This window comes from Corythoichthys intestinalis, chromosome 1, assembly GCF_030265065.1.
Source record: "Corythoichthys intestinalis isolate RoL2023-P3 chromosome 1, ASM3026506v1, whole genome shotgun sequence".
Taxonomy (NCBI): domain Eukaryota; kingdom Metazoa; phylum Chordata; class Actinopteri; order Syngnathiformes; family Syngnathidae; genus Corythoichthys; species Corythoichthys intestinalis.
Window position 1 is genome coordinate 6,843,317 of NC_080395.1, and position 25,593 is coordinate 6,868,909.

A 25,593-nucleotide genomic window follows, 5' to 3' on the forward strand; every position below is an offset into this window, starting at 1 on the left:
TCGACTCTGCTGTCGCTGCCCTAGAAAATCACTACACACCAAAAGTAAATGTCGTCGTGGAACGCCATGTCTTCAGACAGCGAAAACAAGCGCCTCATGAGACTATTGCTCAGTATGTTGCCGCGCTGCGCGATCTTGCTTCAAAATGCGGATTTGACGATCGTACAAATGAAATGATCCGTGACCAGTTGATTGAACATGTGGCTAATTCAAACATAAGAGAGAGACTCCTGCTTGAACCAGAGCTGACACTGGAAAAAGCTTTGACGATTGCATCACGAGTGGAATCAGCAGTTCAACAAGCCAAAACAATTGCAGCAAATGACAGTGTTCCAGTGCAAGCCATACAGCCTCGTTCGCGTTTCAGCAAAAAGACACAGAAACAGCATGCTCGCCCAAATAAAACCCCTGCTGCCACTACTGCACATTCACGCAGCTGCTTCAGGTGTGGTTCCGACAAACACCTGGCTAACTCTTCTCAGTGCCCTGCAGCCAAAGCAACTTGTAAGTCGTGTCATAAAGTTGGACATTTTGCTCGCGTTTGCCGCTCATCTACGCCAAGCGACGTAAGTGAGATTCTAGTACCTGAAATGACAGTACTCTACCTGAGCGATCCCTGCTGTGCACCAGGCACACTGAAGTGCAAAATCTACATCAGCCCACCTGCTTCTCTTACCAGCACCAACGAACATGAACTTGTTGTTGACACGGGATCTGCAGTTTCTATTTTGCCACACTACATATACGTCCAGCACTTTAAAGACACGCCACTGCTTCCACCTGCAAGTCGACTAGTGACTTATACAAGGAAAAGAATTCCTGTGAGTGGCTGCCTGCAAGTCAAATTGAGTCGAGGAAATTTGACTGCTCCGGCTACATTCTACGTGGTAAAAAAGGGCACTCCTCTTTTGGGTAGAGACATTATGAAAGCATTAAGCATTCACATTCAAGGTGATGCTGTCCTGCCTCCTGAATCCACACACTTTGCATCTGCGTCCTCCATGTCTGTTTCTCCTGCCGTCAGCTGCGCTGCCGTCTTGCCTGCTCCTGTGCTGTCCACGACCTCTGCACCTGCTTCCTGCATTCCTGCACCTCCAGACATTGGCTGTGCACAAAATTATGTGCACAAAGTGAAAATTGATCCGGCGGTGAAGCCAGTGCGCCAAAAACTACGCCGCCTGCCTTTCGCTGTGAGAGCTTCTGTCACAGCTGAACTGGACCGTTTACTAAAAGCAAGTATAATTGAAAGAATTGATGCTTCGCCGTGGGTGTCGCCTATTGTTGTCACAAAACGGAGAACTGGTGGAATCCGGATGTGTACAGACTTACGTGAGCCAAACAAAGCTGTTGTTACTGACTGTTACCCATTACCTCATGTTGATGAACTGTTTGCAAGCTTACAGGGTGCAAAGATGTTTTCCACCATCGACCTGGCTAATGCATATTACCAGTTGCCGCTTCATGAAGATAGCAGAGACCTCACCGCGTTTATTACACATGAGGGACTGTTCAGATTCCGCAGGGTTCCTTACGGCCTTGCATCTGCCCCCTCAGCCTTCCAGAAAATGATGGCTGACATCCTCAGTGGTCAACCCGGCGTCCAAAACTATTTGGATGACCTGATCGTCTACGGCAACAATTCTGAAGAGCATGACCAGCACCTCACTGCTGTTCTACAAAGGCTGAAAGAGGCTGGGCTGGTGCTCAATGAGACTAAATGCCACTTCAGGAAGACCTCCCTACGCTTCCTGGGTCACACTATTACGGCAGATGGCATCCTTCCTGATCAAGAGCACATCGATGCAGTTCTGAAAGCTCCGCCGCCATCTGATGCTGCTGCTTTGAGATCATTTCTGGGTCTAGTCTCCTGGTACTCAAAGTTCCTGCCTAACTTTGCTACAGTTGTGGCCCCTATGCGCGCCTGTGCTAGCGATAAGGACAAGTTTACATGGACTCCTGCAGCACAACACAGTTTTGAAGAAGTAAAACAACTTCTTGTAAGCAGTCCAGCACTTGCCCTTTTTGACCCCTCCTTGCGACCCGTGATTTCCACAGATGCAAGCGACTACGGCCTTGGAGCTGTTTTTGCACAAGTTCAGCCTGATGGCACAGAAAAGCCAGTGGCTTTTGCATCACGCACGCTGACTGACACCGAGAGAAAATATTCAATCGTTGAAAAGGAAGCCCTCGCCTGCGTCTGGGCTGCTGAAAAATGGAGAACCTACTTGTGGGGTCGTCGCTTTACTCTCCGCACAGATCACCAGGCGCTAACAACGCTGCTCAGCACAAAAGGAATCGGTCATGCTGGAATGCGCGTTGCCCGCTGGTCGGCACGTCTGCTCTGTTTTAATTATGACATTGTTTATCGTCCAGGTTCCCAGAATTACACTGCAGATTGTCTTTCACGTCTACCATTACCTGTGCCTTCTGATTCGTTTCCAGACGTTGAACCTGAAATGGTGGCACAGATAACTGCTGCTCTGAGCTCCCTTCCAGTGGCTGAGTTTGACTTTGCTTGCTCTTCTTGTCCTGAACTGTCTGCCCTGCGTAAGCAAATTGGAAGTGGTTGGCCTCCCTCTGCTAAATCAGTGAGTAGTATACTGACCCCATACTACAACATCAGAAATGAGCTCTCAGTTAAAGATAACTACATCCTAAGAGGCTCAAGACTGGTCGCTCCACTTTCAGTAAGACACACATTGATCACACTTGCTCATGAAAGTCATCAAGGCATCGTCCGCACAAAACAACGCTTGCGTGACCTTTACTGGTGGCCGCAAATCGACTCACAAGTTCAATCTTGCATTGCCTCATGTGTCCCCTGCCAGGCTAATGATAAAACGGCCTCTACTCACCCTGGCCCGTTACAACCTGTTCCACTGCCAGATGGACCTTGGAAGAAACTTGGCCTGGATATTGTTGGTCCCTTTGATACTGCCATTCCCGCCTGCAGGTTTGCCATCACCCTGACAGACTACTATTCGAAGTGGCCCGAACTTGCATTTTCACATTCTGCTTCTACGGATGATGTCTGTAGGTTCTTGACATCTATCTTCTGTCGTCATGGTAACCCAGAAAACATTGTTACGGACAATGGTCCTCAGTTTACATCTGCAGCTTTTGCCATGTTCCTGCACGATAGAGGCATCTCTCATAGCAGGACATCAGTCTACCATCCAACTGCAAATGGAGCTGTCGAAAGGTTTCACCGAGCCTTGAGAAGCTGCATTCAAACTGCGATTCAGCAGTCCCAACCATGGAGAGAGACTGTGATGAACTGGCTCCAGGTGTATCGTGCGACACCGCATGCTGCAACTTCTACCTCACCATACGAGCTCCTCTATGGAAGAAAGATGCGCACCAAACTGGATATTCTTCCTTTGCCGTCTGCTACATCTCCGCTGGATGTTTCTGCTCGTCAAGCAGTCCAGAGACATCAGTGTAAAATGAAGCATTACACCGACGCTAAACGTGGTGCACGCGTACCTTCTTTCCGTCCAGGAGAAAAAGTGAGGGTACGAAAGCCTCATCACGTCCCGAAAGCACACCCCAGATTCACTTCCCCGGTTACAGTGAGAGAGAAGAAAGGTCCAAACACCTTCTTGCTGAGTGACGGGAAGACTTGGAATGCCAATCATCTTGCTCACACTTCTTCTGTGGCTGGACAGGACACTGACACATCTCGATTGCTACACACAAATGCCAGTCATTCACCTTCACACAAAATGCCACCTGTTAAATACAAACCCAAGTGGCACAAGGACTATATCATACCATAGATTGAGTAAAATAAGTTGAAATTAGTACTGTTAAAATGTTCATCCATTATTGCTTGATACTTGCTGGGCATTTGTGGAAGTTAAGTAAGAGTAATTCTTTTTTCAATTATGCAAACTGTTTACTATGTTTATATGTCTATGTGAAGCTATGTTATTTACTGAGTATGGAGTATTATCCTTAGAAAGAGAGGAGATGTTGTGTTCCCTGAAAGTAACACTAGGTGGCAATGTTGCCTTCTTAGAAGTAAGAAGCGCAAGGAAGAGTCTGAAATGCTATGCAATATAGTCCGCTACGTTGCTACGCCATGTTGTGAGTGCTACGCATGCTGCCTACAAGCTGCTACTGCTGTATTGTTTTGTTGGACATTAACTGCTCAGTAAAGCGTTCCATTTGAGTTCAATCGGTGCTCGTTATTTCCATACCGACACCACACGAACCACTGTGAAATCTGTTGTTTTATTGTGTGTTATATTTGTAACTGTGCCAAAAGCAGTTTTAGCACTTCGGTGGTTTTAGGAGGGTCACCCCCACCCCCCGTTCCGGCCGGCAAGAAATTCTAGCCACTTTTACCCCTGCATATATGGTGTTGTGGGTGTCACCGAAGTTCACACCCAGCATGCCCTGTCTAGGAGGACCGGTGTTCGGCCATTCCTTACTACGCGGCGAAACGTGCTACACAATGCTGAGGGCGCTTGCGCATGCATTCACACGCATGCGCACATCTGTTAGAGGCGGCGATTACTCACTATTTTTGTTTTTATTTAGTTATTTAGAACCTTTTCACAGCCTCAAAGATACTTTTTGCATGTATTACCCTCTCATACTTTTAACCATTGTGTTTTTTTGTGTTAGCTTTGAAGCAGTTGACCACATTAGTCACGTAGCGTGTTTAAACCGTCCTTATTTGATATAACTACATTTAAGTATTTTCTGCAGGCATTTTTTTAGTACCTTATTCCCGTATGCATCTAAACAAAACAAGTTTAGAGCGCACGGTAGTACTTTAGGTCTCAAATTCGACTAATGTAGGACGTTTCGCCGATGTAGGATATTTTGGCAGAACACCGGAAGACAAGTTGTCACACAGACGGGAAGAGGAGAAGAGGCAACAACTAGGCCACGTAAGTTTTCTCTTTAACTGAAATGAAGAGCTGAGAGAGTCACAAGTTTGTTCACTTTAAAGTTTGTTTATAATTTGCTCTTTTTGGTCAGTTAGCCTACTGTTTCATTTATCGCGTCACAATTCTATCATGTGTGTAACGGGAAACACATAAATGTCTTTTAAGTGCACTGTACATTTTGTGTCCACCAAAATGTCTTTAAGCTTGAAATACCCAATTATATTTTGCGTAAGACGCAATTTTTGATGGTCGTTTACTGACATGAAAGTGTTTCTTCTTTTTAGAAAGACGTGGGTGCTAAAGTAGGTTGGGCAACTTGTTGTGAAATGTACAAGTGGCAACTCGCTTTCATGATACGTGGAATGCATTTCCTTGTTGCCAGCTATTATTCGACTGTTTGCAAACTGCCTCTTTGAAAAAGAAAATTTAGACCCAATCTGTTATATTTTGTCTTAAAAAACATTGTCAGGTATTTTCAATATCAAATCAAGTCATTTAGTGCCACAATGTTGCTAACAAAGCAACAAGGGAGCTCCAACATGAATGAAAAAAACTGGCCCGACATCCATGCTTTGCGTCGCGTCACTCAAATGATTTATGAGCTCAAGTTACACTAAGTTTTCGTCTGTAGATACCCGATTGACGGTCATCTCGGTCACGCGTTTTCAAGGTGGAAGGATGCCTCTGGACACTGAACGTAAGGAGCTGCTGTTGAAAATGCTGATGGAGCTGGGGGAGGACCACTTCCAGTCCTTCAACAGTTATTAAGGTAAGCCATGAAAAGTTGTCGTTCACAGATACCTGATTGACGGTCACCTTACTCACATGTTAACAAGGAGGAACGACTGGTCTAGACAGCGAGCAGAAAGAATTGCTGTTGAAAACGCTGTTGCTCTATCTAGTGCTCAGTTAAGGTATAGTTGCATGGGGCTTATCGATTGCGCCTAAGGCATGAAAGTGATCGATTCATAATGAGGAAAAAAGAAAAGCATCAAAATTGACGGTCAACCCAGGAAACAATTTGGAAAGTAGTGGAGTAAAAAGTATATACAGTCTACCCACGTACCACGTGTTCGCTGTAGGGTTCCGCCCACTTGTCCGTCATTTTGACTCTGTATTTGCATTGTTTTCAATTGATGGCGGAATTTAAAATGCATTTCATGGAAGACCCGGTGCTTTCTGATGCCGCAAACTTACTGGATCTGTTGCATAAAAGGCATTATGAGGAAAAGCTTCGTTTTATACAGTCGCCAGATCCATATTTGATGCCCAAATCGATGTTTTTCGACCCACTGTCTTCGCCCTGTCTGCCTGACATCTGCTACGCTGATATTTACAATGATCTTGTCCACACAAAATCAGCCTATTCTCACGAAAAACTTCAAGAGCTTGGACGCTTATAAATACTTCGTTGCTGGTTGGGTGAAACAGGTCCTCGTTTGGCAGGAATCTATCTTGTGCTTGGAAAGGTGAGTTACGAAATTTTCAATTCGAATTATTTTGTTATTGCTAACATCCACTGTCAAGTCTAATGTATTTCATGTCGTTTGTCAATGGAGTTAAGGCTTTTAATGTTTATATGGTTTAGCGATAGCACTCTCACGACATACATACGTGTATGTTGTCGGCGATTAGCCTAGCAATGATCTTAATTGTGGTTATTTGTCAGCCCCGTAGACGAGGCCAGTTTCTTTCACTTGGTACAGCTAAATATTATTCAAAAAATAACGATGGTGGAAGAAAGGGAAGTCACAAACATCTTGAATTTGAAACTATGTCGTACTACGTCGTATGTTGTCGGCGATTAGCCTAGCAATGATCTTAATTGTGGTTGTCAGGCCAAAACCCTCTAAATATATATTAAATGCATCTTACCGGATATAAAATGACTACTACCTAGTCTTTGGTGATTTTTTTTGGTGTCCAGTTTTCACGTCGAATTGCAGCCGTCCATTTCGCTCGTCTCTTTGGATCCCTCGGAATACGGTAAAACTTCAAGTCTCTCCTTCCATCTTCTCTGTTAGTGCAACCAACAGCCACACACGCCTTCACCATTTTGATTATTAATGTTAAGGAGCAGAAAAACACGCCGTAAATAGGAGAAATGTACGTAGCCGTAATAGGTTAACACTATGTTTTGACGGACAAGTGGGCGGAACCCTACGGCGAACACGTGGTACGTGGGTAGACTCTATACAGTATATGTGCTGTTAGATGTATTGAAGTAAGTTATAATAAGTCAATAAAAATTGTCGTCTGCAGATACCTGATCGACGGTCACCTCCCTCATGCGTATATACTGTAAGTCAGAAGGATGGCTCTGGACAGTGGCCGGAAGGAGCTGCTTTTGAGCACGCTGAAGGAGCTGGGGGAGAAAGACTTTGAGGAATTCAGGTTCTACACGGACCTGCCTGAAAGTGTAAAGGAAAACACCCGCCAGGTGTACATTGCCAATGAGCTGATGAAGAAGCACGCCGAGAACACTCTGGATGAGACCGTCAAGATTCTGGAGAAGATCGGGAACAACGATTTGGCCCAGAAGCTGCGCAGCAAGATACTGAACATAAAAGGTTAGTCCCCGACATACAGTAGCTTCCCGGGGTAGAAAGCAGTTGACTTGAAAACTGTGGAAGTTAACCATGAAACGACTCGTAGCAAAAAATTTTGTGGCTATTTCCCAATCTAAACTCCTGAGACATAACTATTGCTTCTAATTTCTAACCCTTAGAAACATTAAGTAGACTTTGTTTCTCTTTTTCATCGAAGACTTATCTGAGAATGGTGAGCCCTTATCGAGATCTCATCAATAGCTCTTCCTCATCTCATTTATTTCTTTGGAATGCATCCCTGGAGCAATAGATGAGGTCATTTTTAGCCACACATTAGGAACATGAGAAATCATTAAGAATTAAAGAATAAATCCTTAACTCTTAACAAAAAAAAGTCATTGATCAGTGTAACAATGATATTTTTTTTTTCCCACAACATAACAGCAGTTTATATGAATAGAAAAGTTTACTTAAAATAAAAATAAATTACATGTGGGACATCATAAAATTGAATGGATCCTCCAACTAATCATTGGCGTGGTGTTTCTACAATTAAAGGAGACTGGGAGAAATTTCTATTATTTTAACCCATTACACTCCGAGCAATTTTTGTGAAATTAGGGGTTGATTTTTCCATGAGTATTCACACACCCCACCGTCCCCCCCAGAAAAAACTATGTGCAAACATGCCTTGTTGCACATATTTTTATTCATAAATCATCAAATATCATGAACTTTTATTTTCCAAATTTCTTACAATTTTGAAAGCGTCATCACCAGCTAAAGTCAAAGAATTTCACATGCCAAATATGGATAATAACACACATTGCTTGATGACTGATAAAGGTTTTGACAACTGATCATAAAAATCTTAGCTTCGATTTGACATATTGCACATCGAGGATGAGCAAATGAGCACGGTGTCATTTACATTCCAAAAATGGCACTTTTTGACAATAGTTTGTACCCAATCCACATTATTCTCACAAAACTGGAAAACTCATAATTTCTATTCATTTCAATGAAATCAAATGTCATATTTTACATCTGGGAGGGGTCTGTTCATGCCCCTGGCTCTACCTCTCGCTCTCTCAGCCCTTGGAGCTAGTGCTGTATTGGTCGTGAACGATTCGTTCTTTTTGAACTAATTGTTTGGAAGAATGAGACCGAACTAATCACCTTCTGCACTGATTAGTTCTTAAGGAAGTTGGGAGTCGGGACTTGCGTGGGAGGGAGTTGAGCAAGCGGCAGTGTCTGACATCGCGCAAGACCAATCAGACGCCACTCTCATCGAGGGCAGGGGAAGGAGCGGAAACAGAATCAGAGCGTCTGTCACTCACTTCCACGTGTGACCAATAAGCAGCCAGCGTGCTGGCAGGGGGCAAGACTGAGTTATGTCACTTCCCGTTCACTTACTCAGTCCTCCGGCTCCTGACCGACATTGCTGCTAACTTGAGTTTTCAGTCACGCAGTGAACGAGTCCAAAAATGAAAGAAAAGGACTGTTAATATGGAGCCTATCATATGCTGCTCAAACACACCAAAACCCCACGCAAACCTAGTGAGCATGGTTTAGTGTACTACTTTTCTCAACAGACTCGGGACAATGACACACTATCAAATTTATAGTAGTTTAAAACTCTTTCGCCAATAGCTTCGAGGCAAGCAAAAGCTGTGCTGCGGATGCGTCACAGCAGCGCAGTTGGGAGATAACTGTCAATATGTGGAGGCTTCGTGGCAGCTATATTCACCTCATCTGTCGACAGGAAAATGACTATTTAGTATGGTCACCATAATACTGATTTGCAATGAAACAGTATATGGCTGAAAACACAAACAAGACCGAAAAAGCAGTTTCTGCTATTGCACTCGTCTTTAAAAAAACAAAAGCTGTATTTTAAGCCAAAAAAACTGTCGTGTTTGATTGAAAAATCTGTGTAAACGCTGCCATTGCAGATTCATGGCACATTAAGCCCCCAAACTATGTTTAATTTGCCCGTTTTACCCTGGACCCCGTTTACAGATGTCGCGCAACCGTTTTTGTTTCAACCCAGCCATGAAAACAAGGTAAGTAATCATACTTATTATACAAAATGTCTGTCATTTTTAGATTAGAATCATTAATTGATGTCTAATATGTAGTTTAAAAAAACAAAAATACTTTAAAAATTATTCACTCACATATTTTAACCCAAAACAAATCACGTCACAATGGAAAAAAATGGCGTCTGTAAAAAAGTCACGGAGATCTACCTCATAACTACCGCTAAATTGTATTTTTTTTGTTACTGTCGCATTTTACCTGATATGTTAGGTGATAAATAATCGATCCAAACAAAGAAAATTGGAAAATAACGTTTAAAAGGGTAAATATATGAAAAGGAAAATCTCGACCACTCCTTGATGTCTGCGATTTCTGCATCGGGACCCTTGTTATATCACCATGTTTCACCCATAAAATAAAAGAAAAATCCGGCTGTGGCCATTCACAGCTGTGTCTTGACCCTTGGTGACACATGCTACATGGAGTTTTTGGGTCGAAACAAGGTAGGTACGCAATAATATCGCGTTAAAATCGTGGCGTCTTTAATTCTGGTCTCGCGTGCTGTCGCCTCCAATTAGGGTTTTGCTGTTTAAATGTTTGTTTTTTTGTTTGTCGAGATACTTGAATTTTACTCGAAGTTCACTCAATGATACCTATATCACTTTAATATACTTAAAGTGTGCCTCCTCCGTCTGGATAGAAAAATTCAGTTTTATTAAAAAACAAAACATAGGCCTATTGCCATATAGATCCTACCCACGTGACGTCACAACTCCTTCCTCCTGACTGGTGCCGCCCAATTGTCCGTCAACACATCATGTTTACCTGTTACGGCTACGTACATTCCTCCTATTTACGACGTGTTTTTCTGCTCGTTAACATTAATAATCAAAATGGTGAAGGCGTGTGTGGCGGTCGGTTGCAATAACAGAGAAGATAGACGGAGAAGACGGAGAGACTCGAAGTTCTACCGGATTCCGAGAGACCCGGAGAGAAGAGAGCGAGATGGGCTGCTGCAATTCGACGAGAAAACTGGGCTCCAAACGATTACCACAGATTATGTAGTAGTCATTTTATATCTGGTAAGATGCATTTAATATATATTTAGAGGGTTTTGGGCTGACAACCACAATTAAGATCATTGCTAGGCTAATCGCCGACAACATACACGTATGTATGTAGTGAGAGTGCTATCGCTAAACCATATAAACATTAAAAGCCCTAACTCCATTGACAAACGACATGAAATACATTAGACTTGACAGTGGATGTTAGCAATAACAAAAGATTTTGAATTGAAAATTTCGTAACTCACCTTTCCAAGCACAAGATAGATTCCTGCCGAATTTTCGTGGACGTTTCACCCAACCAGCAACTAAGCCTCCAAGCTCTTAAAGTTTTTCAAACTTTCGTGAGAATAGGCTGATTTTGTATGGACAGGATAGTTGTACATGTCAGGGTAGCTAGCAGATGTCAGGCAAATACGGCGGAGACAGCGGGTCGAAAAACATCGATTTAGGCATCAAATATGGATCTGGCGAATGGATAAACTGAAGCTTTTCCACATAACGCCTTTTATGCAACGCATCAAGTGAGTTTACGGCATCCGAAAGCACCGGGTCTTCCATGAAATGCATTATAAATTGCTCGATCAATTGAGACCATTGATAATACAGACACAAAATGACGGACAAGGGGGCGGAACCATACAGCGAGCACGTGATTTTGTGACGTCGGTGGGTAGGGTCTATAGTATATAATATATACTATATGTAAATAATTTTTTACTCACCCGGTTACTCAACAGACTTTATTCTTCCTAAAAAAAAAATAATAATAATCAAACAGTTAAAAAAAACAAAAATGATTAAAAAATAAATAAATAATATAACGCAAACCCATGGAAATGTAGTCCAGTCAATACACACGCACACAAAAGGCTATGTGCCAACTCAATATTTTTATAAATTACTATTACGACAATTGTCGTTGTCAAATTGTTATACCCACTCAATTTTTATTCTCATTCAATGTTCTAGATTGTGCGCAAACAATGACCGAAATAAACTGACAAGCTTTTCAACCAGCATGTTTGCAAACACAGCAGTTCAAATCAAACTGCATTGCCCATAATGCCTAGCGCGGCTATAAAAGTTTACAATCATCGGCAGCGCAACGATGCGACACCAAACGGGATTTTACAGATTACGCCGGTACAAATCTCCGATAGAAGTCAATAGTTGCCATTATATACGTATTGATCGTAAAAAAAAACTTACAAGAAGCACAGCTACTTAGAATATAATACTATATTTAATATGGAATATATATATATATAATATAATACACAACAGAGCGTGAGGTAAATATGATGTGTTGGTGAAAATGGGTCAAGGGTTAAAAAGGTGAGAAAGGTATGGAGGACATGTTCCGGCGTTCTGCCAAAATGTGCTACATCGGCGAAACGTCCCATATGAGACAAATTTGACACCCAAAGTACTACCGTGTGGTCTCAACTTGTTTTGTTTAGATGCATACAGGCATAACGTACTAAAATAAATGCCTTAAGAAAAGACAAATGTAGTTATATCAAATAAGGACGGTTTAAATACGTGACGTGACTATTGGGGTCAACTGTGTTTTGGGCAAGATCATCTGTCGCAAATAGCGATCTTTGAGGTTATCCTATTTTCCACTTCGAGCTTGTTTCTTACTCAGTGGCTGTGAGACTTAAAACCTCGACGAAGTTGCTCTTCCAGCTAAGCCTAGGCTAACATTCGTCTTTGTAAGTTTTTCGTTAGTTTGTACAGTATATTGAATTTGAAAGGAAAATGTGTTTTGTTTTTGGCGAAATTTTTCATGGTGTTAATCTGTTGAACCTACTCTCACATGGAAAAACACTATTGTACAATGTTTTATATGTATTCGTTTTGTATATTTCATTAACCACGATTTGAGAGCTCAATAAATTGAAGAAAAGTAGGCCTTGTGTTTGTTTTTGGGTTCGCTGGATTAGGGTCACTGACACACACAGCAACAAACAGGGGAAGCGGTGAGCACTGCCGCATCACTTTTGGCTGCATTTTTGACACATGAAAAATAATAGCGAATCCCATACTACAGTTTGACAGATAATTTTAGTGGTTTTGAAACCGCAACCTTTTCATACCAATATTGTATATGTTATCGAGATCATGTAGGAGAAACTCAGTGCGCCCCCGCCCTCATTCCCCCAAAAAGGAAAATGTTTAACCGTGTCCTAAATCAAAATGCAAGAACGAGACATAATTTTGATCCCATAGAAATATGACAGACGACACGGAAATTCTCCCTCGCTATTGCAGCGGGGCGCGGAGTCAGATGAGGCGGCGAAAACAGAATGATATAGTCTGTCACTCACCTCTGAATCTACGACGAGCAGCCAATGAGGAGCCTGCGTCCAAGATGGGGCGGGACCAAGCAATGCCACTTCCCGTTCAGTTATATTTCTAAGCGGTCTTTGGTGATTCGTTTGGGAACGTCACTTCCCGTTCACTGACCGAACGATTCATTTGGGCGGCTGTGGGTGGAGAGATGAGGGGGGCGAACGATCCGTTGAACGATTTGTTTGAAAGAGTCTTTTTACTGAACGAACCGGAATGGATTCGTTTCCTCAAGTGAACGACATATCCCAGCAGTACTTGGAGCTCTGGCAGAGGGTCAATCTGAAAAGTGAAACAAAATATAGATTCTATTGTTTATGAATAGCCATTTTCAAACTATTTTCAAATTCACACATGAGTATCACATAAAAGTCATCATAATCTAGCAATGAATTTATCGGTGTGGAATGGAATTGTTTTTTCCTTAACGGGTCACTGCTGCTTTCTTGCAGGCGCTGACTTCTCTGTCCACGATGACGATCGGATTGCCAGATTGAAGAGGGAGCTCCAAGACAACCTGTTGTGTTTATACAGCTTTGCTTCCGAGGGCACCTCCGAGCGCTGGCAGCAACAGCCTCTGGCGGACGTCTACACGGAGCTGGACTTCACCTATGGGGCAGACGTCAGCCCAGACGGGTGGCATGAGGTCCTCCAGATGGAGACGTGTGCTGCCGCGGCCAAGCAGTCTATCCTGCCACGCGACATCTTCAAAAGCCCTGACGGGAACCGGCAATCGATACGCACAATGCTCACCGTTGGCTTCGCAGGAATAGGAAAAACCTTCCTGATTCAAAAGTTTGTGTCGGACTGGGCCAGCGGTAGTACCAACCAGGACGTGGACTTCATATTTCCTTTCACCTTCCGCGAGTTAAACATGGACAAAGGGAAGACGTTTACGCTGGCCGAGCTGATACGATGTTATGTCTGCAGCAACAGGCACATGAGCAAGGAGATGCTGAACTATATATTTGCAGACCTGCAGACATCCGGGAAGCGGGACTTCGAAAGCAGCAGGATCAAGATCTTGTTTGTCCTGGACGGACTGGACGAGTGCAACTTCAAAATCGACTTGAAGAATACGAGGAAAGTGGACATGGACATAAGGGAAAGCTACCCGCTGGAGGAACTGCTGGCGTATCTCATCAATGGGAACCTGCTTCCGTGCGCCAGGGTTTGGATCACCACACGGCCCGCGGCTGCCCGCGATATGCCCTCCGACCTCATAGACAGCCGAACAGAGGTGGTAGGATTCAGCGATTCCCGGAGGCTGGAGTACTTCAGGAAAAGGTTCCCAAATGAGGAGCGCGTCATTGAGTACATTCGGAAATCTCGCACCATCTTCATCATGTGCCACATTCCCATCTTCTGCTGGCTCACCGCCAAAGTTCTTCAGGTTCATTTGGACAAAGGGAAGGAGGGAGAGCTTCCCACAACGCTGACTGACATGTACTCAGCTTTTATTGGTCACCACCTGGAAAACTCCAAGGAGAGAAATACAGCGGAGTACATCCCTGACGTGAAAGCGCTCGCCAAGCTGGCCTTTGACCACACCATGAATAACTGTCAGATCTTCTACGAGAATGACCTGGAGGACAGCGGCTTTGATTACGGCCAAACAGCAAAACACTGCGGTTTATTCACAGAGGTGTTTAAGGAGGTCCATCCGCTCAAAAGCAAGAAACAAAAGATGTTTCAGTTTATCCACCTGACCATCCAGGAGTATCTGGCCGCACTGTACGTAATGATGTGTTTCTTCCACGACAACAAGAACGTACTGGATAAATCAAGATGGAAAAAATTGTTCATGCCTGTTAAGCAGAAGACAATCACTGAGGTCCACAAGTCAGCTCTCCAGAAAGCCTCGGAAAGTGAAGGAACTCTGGACATGTTCCTCCGCTTCCTCGTTGGCCTTTCATTGCAGTCCAACCAGGAAATAGTGGGGGAACTGCTGAAGGCTCCTCGGGACTGCGGGCAAAGCAAGTCAAAGACAGTCAAGTTGATCAAGGAAAGGATCAAACAGAACACTCCAGAAAAGAACGTCAACTTGTTCTACTGCCTAAACGAGCTGAAGGACGACTCCTTGCTGAAGCAGATCCAGACAGAACTAGATTCAGGACGTCTTTCCTGGCATCAAATGTCAAATGACATGTGGTCGGCCCTGGCCTTCTTCTTACTTACAGACGACGAAACCATGAAGTCCTTTCATCTTGCCAGCTACTCCTCATCACCGTTGGGGCTGGAAAAGCTGCTGTTGGTGGTCAGGGCTTCTCAAAAAGCAGAGTAAGTTCTCTAAAGTGAAATGGAGTCCGAAAATTCCCAAAGCACAATGGCAAATCCAAGAACAAGTGCACATAACACAAATAAAACAACTAAAAATTATGAAAAAATCAAAAATCACAAAACAGATGGATTAAAAAAAAACAAACTAATACAAATCTCACACACACACACCCACAAACAAATTAAAACACAATTGCTTGTCAGAAGACGCGACAACAAATCGGAAAACAAAACAATATCACCTCATTCACTCCCAAAAATGTGTTCATAAATTTATGGAACACTTAAGTTTACTACCAAAAAGTATAGAAACAAGAATTGAGGATTTTTAACTGATCACAACTGAAGAACGGAAAAGTGTAGAAAAACTTCTTTTACTGATGAAAGATTGGAATCGACTTGTTCTTTTATGTGTAGCCATGAAACCCAATATTCTGTAGTGCTTGACAGATCAGCCAAAATCATTGTAAATGAACAAAAAGCCATGGTTTCTGAAAAATGTGAAATGGTTGGCACTGATGGCGAAGTGGACTCGTGGCTGTTTGGAGGAGAGGAAAGATAACTTTATAACCACGTCTATTGCTACTTTTGAAGTGATGTGTGATTCATTGCAAAGACTTCATGTTATTACTCGAGATGAACACATTTAATTGTTGCCTAACCCTAATTTTAATGTGTGTAATGCTCCAACTAAGTCAGTGACATCAGCAAAGACGGTAAGAAATTGCAAACAAAAAGCTGGGTCAGTGTAACAGGTTTACCTAAAGTTCACCCTGAAACAGTAGGAAATCCAACATCTTGAAAAATCTCAAATGGGTCAAAATTTGGATTAAATCAAATCTATAATCTTGAGGGGAAAAAAAACAAAAGACGACCATTCACACATCATGGTTGTACGAGATAAACATCCTTCTTGACGACATCCAAACCAAACACTGCCTCCATCCAGCACAAGTAATGTTGGTGATATTATCACGGGAAAATAAAATGCATAATGTCTTTGGATTTTGTCATTTGCTCTTTATTTTGTTGTTGTCTTGTTTTGTATCTTGAAATAAAATCTATTATTATTATTCAAAGCACCATACTAAAGTCAGCAGAAGTTAGGTTTGGCTTCCTCTCACGACTTCCTCCTTTCTGTGTTCTCCAGTCTAAGTCAATGTCGCCTGGACGAAGGCAGCGGTCACCTGCTGGCTTCTGTTCTCAGTTCTCCATCCAACCTGAGGCATCTGGACCTGGGCAATAAGAATGACCTGTTCACCCAGAACGATGTTTCCGACAAGGGGGTGGAGATCCTCTCGAAAGGACTGGCCAGCCCACACTGCAACTTAGAAGTCCTCAAGTAAGGAACTTTTCCACTTTGAAATCTACCTCCAGTTCATACTCTACCTTGGATAGGGTTGACTTATCTAATGAGATACTGCTGCAACCAGCCAACAATAAGGGCCAAAATATACCAGACGCGTCTTCGGTCCGGGTCTTGCAAGATATAGCGCTGAACCCAATCCGTTTCCATGTTATTCTACTGTTCAAAGTATAGAGGCCGCGTCAGTGCTCCGGACTGACTGCGGACCATCTCCGGCGTGCCAGAGCCCGCCGGATGGTTTAGACTATTTTCTATTTTTGCCAGACAGGCATCCGTCAAAATGGGCGGAGCAAGGCCTGGAATCAAAAGCCCAGTTGCTTATTCACGGTAAAAACACCTGCAAACATGGACAAAAGCTTTATCGTGGATGTCACAATGTGATTTATGATGCAGCAGATCATTAAAAAGGTAGCTGCAGCAGAAGCTATGAGGATTGACGGTGAGTTATTATGCAAGGTATGTAATTTAAAACAGAAATAGTGCCACAAACTCATAGTAAAAGCGAAAAATTCGGGGAAAAAGTGTTCAGTCCACCTCTCTCTCTGCTTCTCTGATGAGTACAGACTCCGTGTGTTTGTCGTTGTTTATAATGCCACATTTGCGTGCCCAATTACCCGTGGGCTCTTGACGGGATGGAATTGCCGGACCGCAGCTGTGCGCAGCCACTTTTGTTTTTGCCAATTTTTGACATACTGCGTAGTGCGTAGTCAACGCGGCCAGTATATTTTGGCACCAAGGCAGTCACAATTTTATTTTGATCAGAACCTCCACCAATTTAACCAGGTTCCTTTCCCGACTTCAGGCAATTATCTCATTTTCATTCAAAAAAAATGTTTTTCCCGCCAAGTTTACATAATTTTTCTTTCCTCGAAAATTTAGTTGAACGCTTTTGAAGGCCTGAATTTTCACAAAATCCATTTCATGACTTTCAATGCTTTTTAATCACGCGAATAAATCGTGTATTAGTCAAGGACAAGGCAGACATGATTGTCATGTCTTTGTATGAAAATGATAAAGATATAATAAGTTAATAAGTTAGTTAAAATTGTAAAACTTAGTTAAAAAATAAATATTGTTATCTAAAGGTTTCATCTGAAAAGCGTTGGGAGTGAGACCTATCCTTTTCTAGCAAAAGTGCATTTATGTTGAGGACCAGAGCATCTGTCGCATTGAGTGATCTTTGACACCAACCTTTTTTCCTCTTTTCAAGAACGTTTCTCAGCTTCTGTGAGGCTTAGGCCTAGGCTAACCTTCGTCTTTGTAAGTTTTTACTTAGTTTTTATATTGAGTTTGAAAGAAAAATGTATTTTTCTCTTTGAGGCGAACTTTTTCACTATCCATTGATTTCACTGAGACATTCTGTTGTGTTTCTGCTAAGCTACTCACACGTTGGAAGATATTATTGTATTACATTTTGAATGTATTCATTTGTATTTTAGTTATTTGAGACCTCCATAAACCCAAGAAAAGTACGCCTTGTCTCTGGAGAGTTTCAGTTTTTGGTTCGCTGGCTGTAGAGCAACACATGTCACGTATTGTGAGGACAGCACAACGATGTGACTTCCAGCAGAACCGTCATCACTTTAACCAATGTTCCATTCTGGACTTCAGGCAATTATCTCATTTGTTGCAGGCTGTCATGGTGCAGAATCTCGAAGAAAGGATGTGTTTCATTGGCTGAGGCTCTCAAGGTAACCCCCTCCCATCTTCAAGAGCTGGACCTCAGCTTCAACGGCCTATCGGACGAGGGGGTCGAGATCCTCTCAAAAGGACTGGCCAGCCCACACTGCATCTTACAAATCCTCAAGTAAGGAGGTCCTTCAGTTCGTAATCTTCAATGAATCTGGTCAACTAATCAAAAGAATCAGTGATGCCGTTAGCAGCAACTCTAATAAAATTTGTAATAATAATAAATGAATTTTAAAAATCCTGTCAAGTTTACATAATTTTTAATGCCTCAAACATGGAGTTGAATGCTTTTTAAGGCCTGGATTTTCACAAAGAAACGGTTAATGAGTTTGGATGCTTTTAAATGACGCCCATCAACCCTGTATTAGTCAAGGAAAAGGCAAACACGATGTTACTTTGAGCAAACATTCACCACTTTTACTGGGTTCCCTTCTTCATGCAATTATCTCATTTGATGCAGGCTGTCACGGTGCGAGATTACGGTTAAAGGATGTGTTTCATTGGCTGAGGCACTGAAGGTAACCCCCTCCCATCTTCAAGAGCTGGACCTGAGCTGGAACGATCTGTTGGATGAAGGGGTCGAGATCCTCTCAAAAGGACTGGCCAGCCCACATTGCATCTTAAAAGTCCTCAAGTAAGGAGCTGTAACAGTTCGTAATCTTCCATGGGTCCCGTTGGCTCAGTATTAGAGTAGTTGTCCTCCAACCCAGAGGATGTGGGTTCCGTTCTCTCACCCGATGAACTCGACTAAGTATCCTTGAGCAAGATGCTGAACCCCACATTGCTCCAGGTGCTGCGTCCACAGTAGGTGAATGGCGATGTAGTGTAAAGCGCTTTGAGAGCCTGGAAAAGTGCTACACAAGTATAACACCATTTTTAATGCTTTTGAAGGCCTGAATTTTCACCCCCCCTAAAAACAGTTTTAATGCTTTTAATGACCCTCATCAAACCTGTATTAGTCAAGGAAAAGGAAGACACAATGTTACTTTCAGCAGAACTTTCATCACTTTAAGCAGGTTCCCTTCTTGACTTCAGGCAATTATCTCATTTGTTGCAGGCTGTCCTCCTGTGAGATCACCAGTAAAGGATGTGTTTCATTGGCTGAGGCACTGAAGGTAACCTCCTCCCATCTTCAAGAGCTGGACCTGAGCTCGAACGATCTGTCGGACGAAGGGGTTGAGATCCTCTCGAAAGGACTGGCCAGCCCACACTGCATCTTAAAAATCCTCAAGTAAGGAGGTCCTTCAGTTTGTAATCTTCCATGAATCTGGTCAACTAATCAAAAGAATCACTGCTGCTGTTAGCAGCAACTCTAATAAATTATGTAATTAAAAAAAAAAATCATCAAGTTTACATAATTTTAAATCCCTCAAACGTGAAGTTTAATGCTTTTTAAGGTCTGGATTTTCACAAAGAAACAGTTAATGATCCTTTTTAATGACCTGCATCAACCCTGTATTAGTCAAGGAAAAGGCAGACACGATGTTACTTTCAGCAGAACCTTCATCACTTTAAGCAGGTTCCCTTCTTGACTTCAGGCAATTATCTCATTTGTTGCAGGCTGTTCAACTGTGGGATCACCAGTCAAGGATGTGTTTCATTGGTTGAGGCACTGAAGGTAACCTCCTCCCATCTTCAAGAGCTGGACCTGAGCTCGAACGATCTGTCGGATGAAGGGGTTGAGATCCTCTCGAAAGGACTGGCCAGCCCAAACTGCATCTTAAAAGTCCTCAAGTAAGGAGCTCTAACAGTTCATAATCTTACATGGATCCCGTTGACTATTCAAAGGAATCACTGCTGCTATTACCAGCAACTCTCATAAATTATGTCCAAAAAATGTTTTAACTGTCAAGTTTCCGTAAAGTTTAATGCCTCAAACATTTAGTTTAATGCTTTTTAAGGCTTTGATTCCCACAAAAAACAGTTGAGTTAGGATGCTTTTGAAGGACACCCATCAACCCTGTATTAGTCAAGGAAAAGGCAAACACGATGTTACTTTGAGCAAACATTCACCACTCTTACCGGGTTCCCTTCTTCATGCAATTATCTCATTTATTGCAGTCTGGAACACTGCAGGATCACCAGTAGAGGATGTGTTTCATTGGCTGAGGCACTGAAGGTAACCTCCTCCCATCTTCAAGAGCTGGACCTGAGCGGGAGCGATCTGTCGGATGAAGGGGTCGAGATCCTCTCGAAAGGACTGGCCAGCCCACACTGCATCTTGAAAGTCCTCAAGTAAGGAGCTCCTTCAGTTCGTCATCTTTCGTGGATCTGGTCGAGTAATCGAAAGAATCACTGCTGCGATTTGCATAACTATAATCAATTATGTTAAAAAAAAATCCTGTCAAGTTTACATAATTTGAAAGGCTTTGAAACATTTCGTTGAATCCTTTTTAATTTTCACAAAATCCATTTAATGACTTCATGCTTTTTAATGACCCGCATCAACCCTGTATCAGTCAAGGAAAAGGCAGACACAATGTTACTTTCAGCTAGAGGCGCACGATACTTATCGGTCCGATAATAGGAATTATGACATCATCCCAATAAATCCGCTAATAATAAATGTTATCGGATGCTATTAATTAATAATATTTTTGGCACAGTGTCGAATTGGGATCTGTGCGTTTCCAGTCCTGTTTTGCCAGTATGCAAAGTTTTATTACTGTTCTAGAGGCACCTTCGCTGAGTTATAAACCGGCGGCACGGTGGCTGAGTGGTTAGCACGTCTGCCTCACAGTTCTAAGATCAAGGGTTCAATCCCGGGCTTCGGCCTTCCTGTGTGGAGTTTGCATGTTCTCCCCGTGCCTGCGTGGGTTTCCTCCGGGAACTCCGGTTTCCTCCCACATCCCAAAAACATGCATGGTAGGCTGATTGAACACTCTAAATTGTCCGTAGGTATGAGTGTGTGCGTGAATGGTTGTATGTCTCCTTGTGCCCTGCAATTGGCTGGCAACCAGTTCAGGGTGTCCCCTGCCTACTGCCCCGAGTTAGCTGGGATAGGCTCCAGCACCTCCGCGACCCTCGTGAGGAAAAGCGGCATGGAAAATGAATGAATGAATGAATGAGTTATAAACCTTACTATGGCAATTAGCAAATGTTTGCAACTTACAGTGTTATTTCTACACGTTCTCGAGAGGTCTTTTGGTTATTGGTATGTAATTGCCAGATTAATTAAGTTGTTCCATGGACCAAGATGACAGAAGTCTCCTCTCCTGTTGCACCAAATATATTATCTGCTGACAAAGCAGAATACCTGTTGGGTTTATGTTTGTTAAACATCGGTGTTCATTGTTCAGGGGAACACATCGTCAATGATATTGACTGATTGTGATTGATTCAAATTATATTTGTAATTATATATTTATTATAATTTTTTGAAAAATGAATATGGACAGTTTATTTGGAGTCAAAACTGTTCTTGTCTTTGTTTTGTTCATTATAATAATGTTCATGTCATCGTGAAAATTCTGGTTCAGTAAAGGCAAATCTATATTGAATCAATCACTAGTATTTTTGACCTACATTTGTTCAAAAATTCAGGTGAATATACATTGAAAAAATGTACATATATTATCAGATATCATATCGGTATCGGCCTCGAGGAGCAGGAAGTTATCGGTATCAGTTTCAAAAAATGGATATCGTGCACCCCTAATTTCAGCAGAACCTTCACCACTTTAAGCAGGTTCCCTTCTTGACTAAAGGGAATCATCTCATTTGTTGCAGCCTGTCACTGTGCAAGATAGCAGATAAAGGAGGCATTTCATTGGCCAAGGCTCTCAAGTTAAACCCCTCCCATCTTCAAGAGTTGAATCTCAGGGCAAATCGAATAGAGAAAGAAGGAAAGAGGATCTTATTGGAGATCAAGGAGGATCCCAGCTATAGCCTGAAGACTGTCAGGTAAGATCTAAACAATGTTGCTTATCAGAGTAAATTCATGTTCAATACCGATTGTTTGTGTCTTTCTTCAGATTTAAATGAGATTAAGAACGTTTGGTCCTTGGCGTCAAGAAGGGCGAGTCATTCCAAATGTTCATTATTAGAAGACGTCGAGTCCATTTGGTCTCCTTCAGATTTAGTTCGGTCTCATGTACTCTCCAACGATCGCAAGAGGACCGGGTGTCGGCACTACGGGCAAAGCGGCCTCGCTCACAGAATTCGGGGAGGTCGTCGTCGGGTTCTTTGCAGCCAAATGGAGGTGGAGTTCAAGGGGAAGGTCTACGACGTTCCCACCAAACTGCTGGCAGTTGTATTCATCCATTTATTTGTACTGGAAGGGGCTGTCCAAATGGATTGGACTCTAGAGCATCATCAATGGCAGCCAGTGAGTTCAATAAGTACCCTTTAAAGGGTTAATTTATGTTTTTCACAAATTTAGAAGAAAATGTGATACGTACACCTAAAATAGTTTTGCTCATTTTGACATCTGTGTTTTAAATTTTATCATTTTCACTTTTTTGTGCAATATGTTGCTGTGTATGAGAACATTAAAACCCTAACGTGAAATAAACGTTTTTAAAAATCATCTAAAAATTCAAAATGAACTTGAATCAATACACTAGAAACGTTTCATTTTGTTGACTTGATTGAAATGCAGGAAAGTCAGGAGGTCGAGTCTCCAATACAATGAGAAGAATTACAATGCCAAGTAACACGACTCTGATTATGTTTTTTAAAAAGAAATGATAAGCAGTATATGAGTTCTTTTAACCAAATATGTTTTACTTGAGTGCATTTAATGGATGACCCCTTTTTCTTAACTTGAGTCATATTATTTGGAAGTAATGCTCATTCTTGGGTACAATTTTCGGCTTCCCTACCCAACTTTGGAAAAGTAACAAACGACTGGTGTATGGCAAAGTAGCAAGAGTAGCATATTTTCTTCACACATCTATTCAAGTGAAATGTTTGGTGTGGTGAAACTACTGTTAAAAGTACTTTTTTTTTCTCTCCAAATTTCAATGTCCCGGAAAAAAAAAATATGCATCACTACCCGCCTCATTGACGCCGCCGGATGAGCCCTTTCAGTGCAAAGGGTTGGGTCTCCTCTAATGTCCCAACAGGATGGATAGGAAAAGAAAACATAATTTTTCAAAATATTTGTTCGTCAATGGCAGCAAATGCGTTCACAGAGACATTATTGGAGTGGAAAAAATTGGTAGCAACCTGTTGGTTTCTTTTTTATTACTAATTAATTAAAAAATATATGCAAACAACAACAAAAAAGCAAATCCAAAAATAATTGCATATAAGAAAACGCAACAACAGATCTCAAAAATAATAAATTCATTCACTCCCAAAGATGTGTTTTATAGAACACTTAGGTTCGCGTTCAAAAGTGTATCAAAAAAATACTGGCTGTTTTTCAACTGCTCATAACTAAAGAATGGTAAAGAGTAGGAAAAATGATTTTCATGATTCAAGATTGCAATCCAATTGTTCTCTTTTGGGGTTTGTGTAGCCATCAATCACAATATTCTGTGGCGCTTGACAGATCAGTTAAAATCAATGTAAATGAACAAAAGGAAATGGCTTCTAAAAATGGATTGGAGTGAATTTTTGTCCACAAACTGAGTAGTTTTTCTCCAGTGTCTCCCAGTCAATATGCATTGGACTTCTAGCGCCATCACTGGCAGCCAATGAGTTCAATTTAGGGAGGGAATCACAATTCATGTCTAAAAGGGTAAATATTTTTTAACAAGAAAACTGTCATTTATCTAAAATATCAGCTAAATGGGTCAATTTAATGTACAGGCATGAAAATGGGTCAGGGGTGAAAAATGTGAGAAGGGTGTGGAGGAAATATGTTCCGGTACACCGAACAACTAAGTCTGTCCCAAACAACTAATTTTCTCCCGATTAGTCAGCCAACTGTTTTTACGTTACGATTAGTCGACTAATCTAATAATCCCCCCCCCCCCCCTTTTTTTTTTTTCTAATTTAGCAATGAAATTGTTGATGGCACTTATTCATTCAAAAAACTTTTTGGAACACTTAAATTCTTTATTAAAGTACAAATAAACACGTAAATAACAATAAATCGCAAATAAATAATAAGGTCAAATGCTCATAGCATTAACTAGTGAAAAAGAGGAATGTAAACGGATTCAGAACACTGACTTCGCCTTTCCAACATGATTGAAAATAACTTTAAAAAAAAAAAAAATCTAGCATTAATATATATATATACTACAACATATAATATTAGTATAATAATTATTCATTGCCAATCAGATTTTTCATAAAGGGTGTCATTGTAAAGCTACTCTTATTGTAGAATTTGAATTCTGCAGTATGTGGGATTAACTCCAGAAACCGTTATTTATATGACGAACATGACGTGCTTTTATTTTGAAATGTTCACCGGAAGTACGTTCGCTAAACCGCTAATTGGAAGCTTTGCACTCCGCAAAAAAAGTTATTTTTGTCATTGCATGTGGTGTCAGTAATCCATTTTTTTCATTTCTTTCATTTGCAAATGCTGTTAAGCAGCGACTTTTCATGTTTGAAGTTTCACCTTTTAACCGCAAGTTTGCGTTTTGGAGAAGACTGCCAATACTTTATAGCAGGCTAAAGTAGGTTGTCTTTTTCCCCATCAGCCTTAATGTAGCAATGCTAACATTTACAGTGTTTGATATAGATGTGTTTCCTTATTTTGTACTGTATATCTGAACTTTAACTCTACGGCATAATGATGACCAATAAACATCTGTGAAAAGAACTGGAGTCTCATATGACAAGCACGCACGCAGCGATAAAACGCAGCCGTGAAAATGACCGCCCTCATTTTGATTTACCGTGCGATAAATGGACTCATGGCATATCGCGACAGGCAATAAAACATGTCGTTAGTTAGTAAGATGGATTTACAATCTGCCCGCTCCTGTCGTCTTCTAAAATTACAACTAGGTGACGGCGCTTCAGGTGTTCATTCACGGCAGACGTGCAGCCAAGCTTGGCATTGAAGAGACAGGAGACAAGAGTGTACCCTCCTTTGTTTGGTTGAAATAAGTCAATGTTTTGGACACTCTGGTGCACTTTTTTGGCTTTTTGGCGCTTTCCCCGCTTGCATACCAAGCGTCCGACATTAAAAAAAAAAAAAATCTCCTGACCCCCCCTCCTCAGATCTACACAATTCACTTAGGTCACCCTTTTTGACCTCAAAACGGCGAATTCCGCCAAAATGTGAGAGATTTTCATGCCTAAATATCTATTTACTCAACTTGTCTTGATGACATTTTTCAAAATAAAAGCTTTTCAAGTACTGCCTTTTTTTGTACTGAAAAGCAGCTCTTGAAGAAAGCCAGTCGAGATGAATCCACGAGATGTACCACTCCACC

General features: G+C 41.9%; 1 protein-coding gene across 2 annotated transcripts; it reads left to right on the forward strand.

Moving 5' to 3' along the window:
* Nucleotides 1-4,455: 4,455 nt before the first annotated feature.
* Nucleotides 4,456-24,933, forward strand: LOC130913309 (NACHT, LRR and PYD domains-containing protein 12-like). Of its 2 annotated transcripts, none has more exons than XM_057831852.1 (12): nucleotides 4,456-4,901; nucleotides 5,533-5,670; nucleotides 7,164-7,471; nucleotides 13,368-15,195; nucleotides 16,346-16,537; nucleotides 18,195-18,368; nucleotides 18,711-18,884; nucleotides 19,308-19,481; nucleotides 19,811-19,984; nucleotides 20,312-20,485; nucleotides 21,980-22,153; nucleotides 22,225-24,933. In XM_057831852.1, the coding sequence occupies exons 3-12, from the start codon at nucleotides 7,216-7,218 to the stop codon at nucleotides 22,232-22,234; spliced, it is 3,330 nt and encodes a 1,109-aa protein (XP_057687835.1). In that variant the 5' UTR covers nucleotides 4,456-4,901; nucleotides 5,533-5,670; nucleotides 7,164-7,215; the 3' UTR covers nucleotides 22,235-24,933. The 2 variants fall into 2 exon arrangements, with proteins under 2 accessions (XP_057687835.1, XP_057687922.1); XM_057831939.1 differs by having other exon boundaries at nucleotides 5,572-5,670.
* Nucleotides 24,934-25,593: the final 660 nt, after the last annotated feature.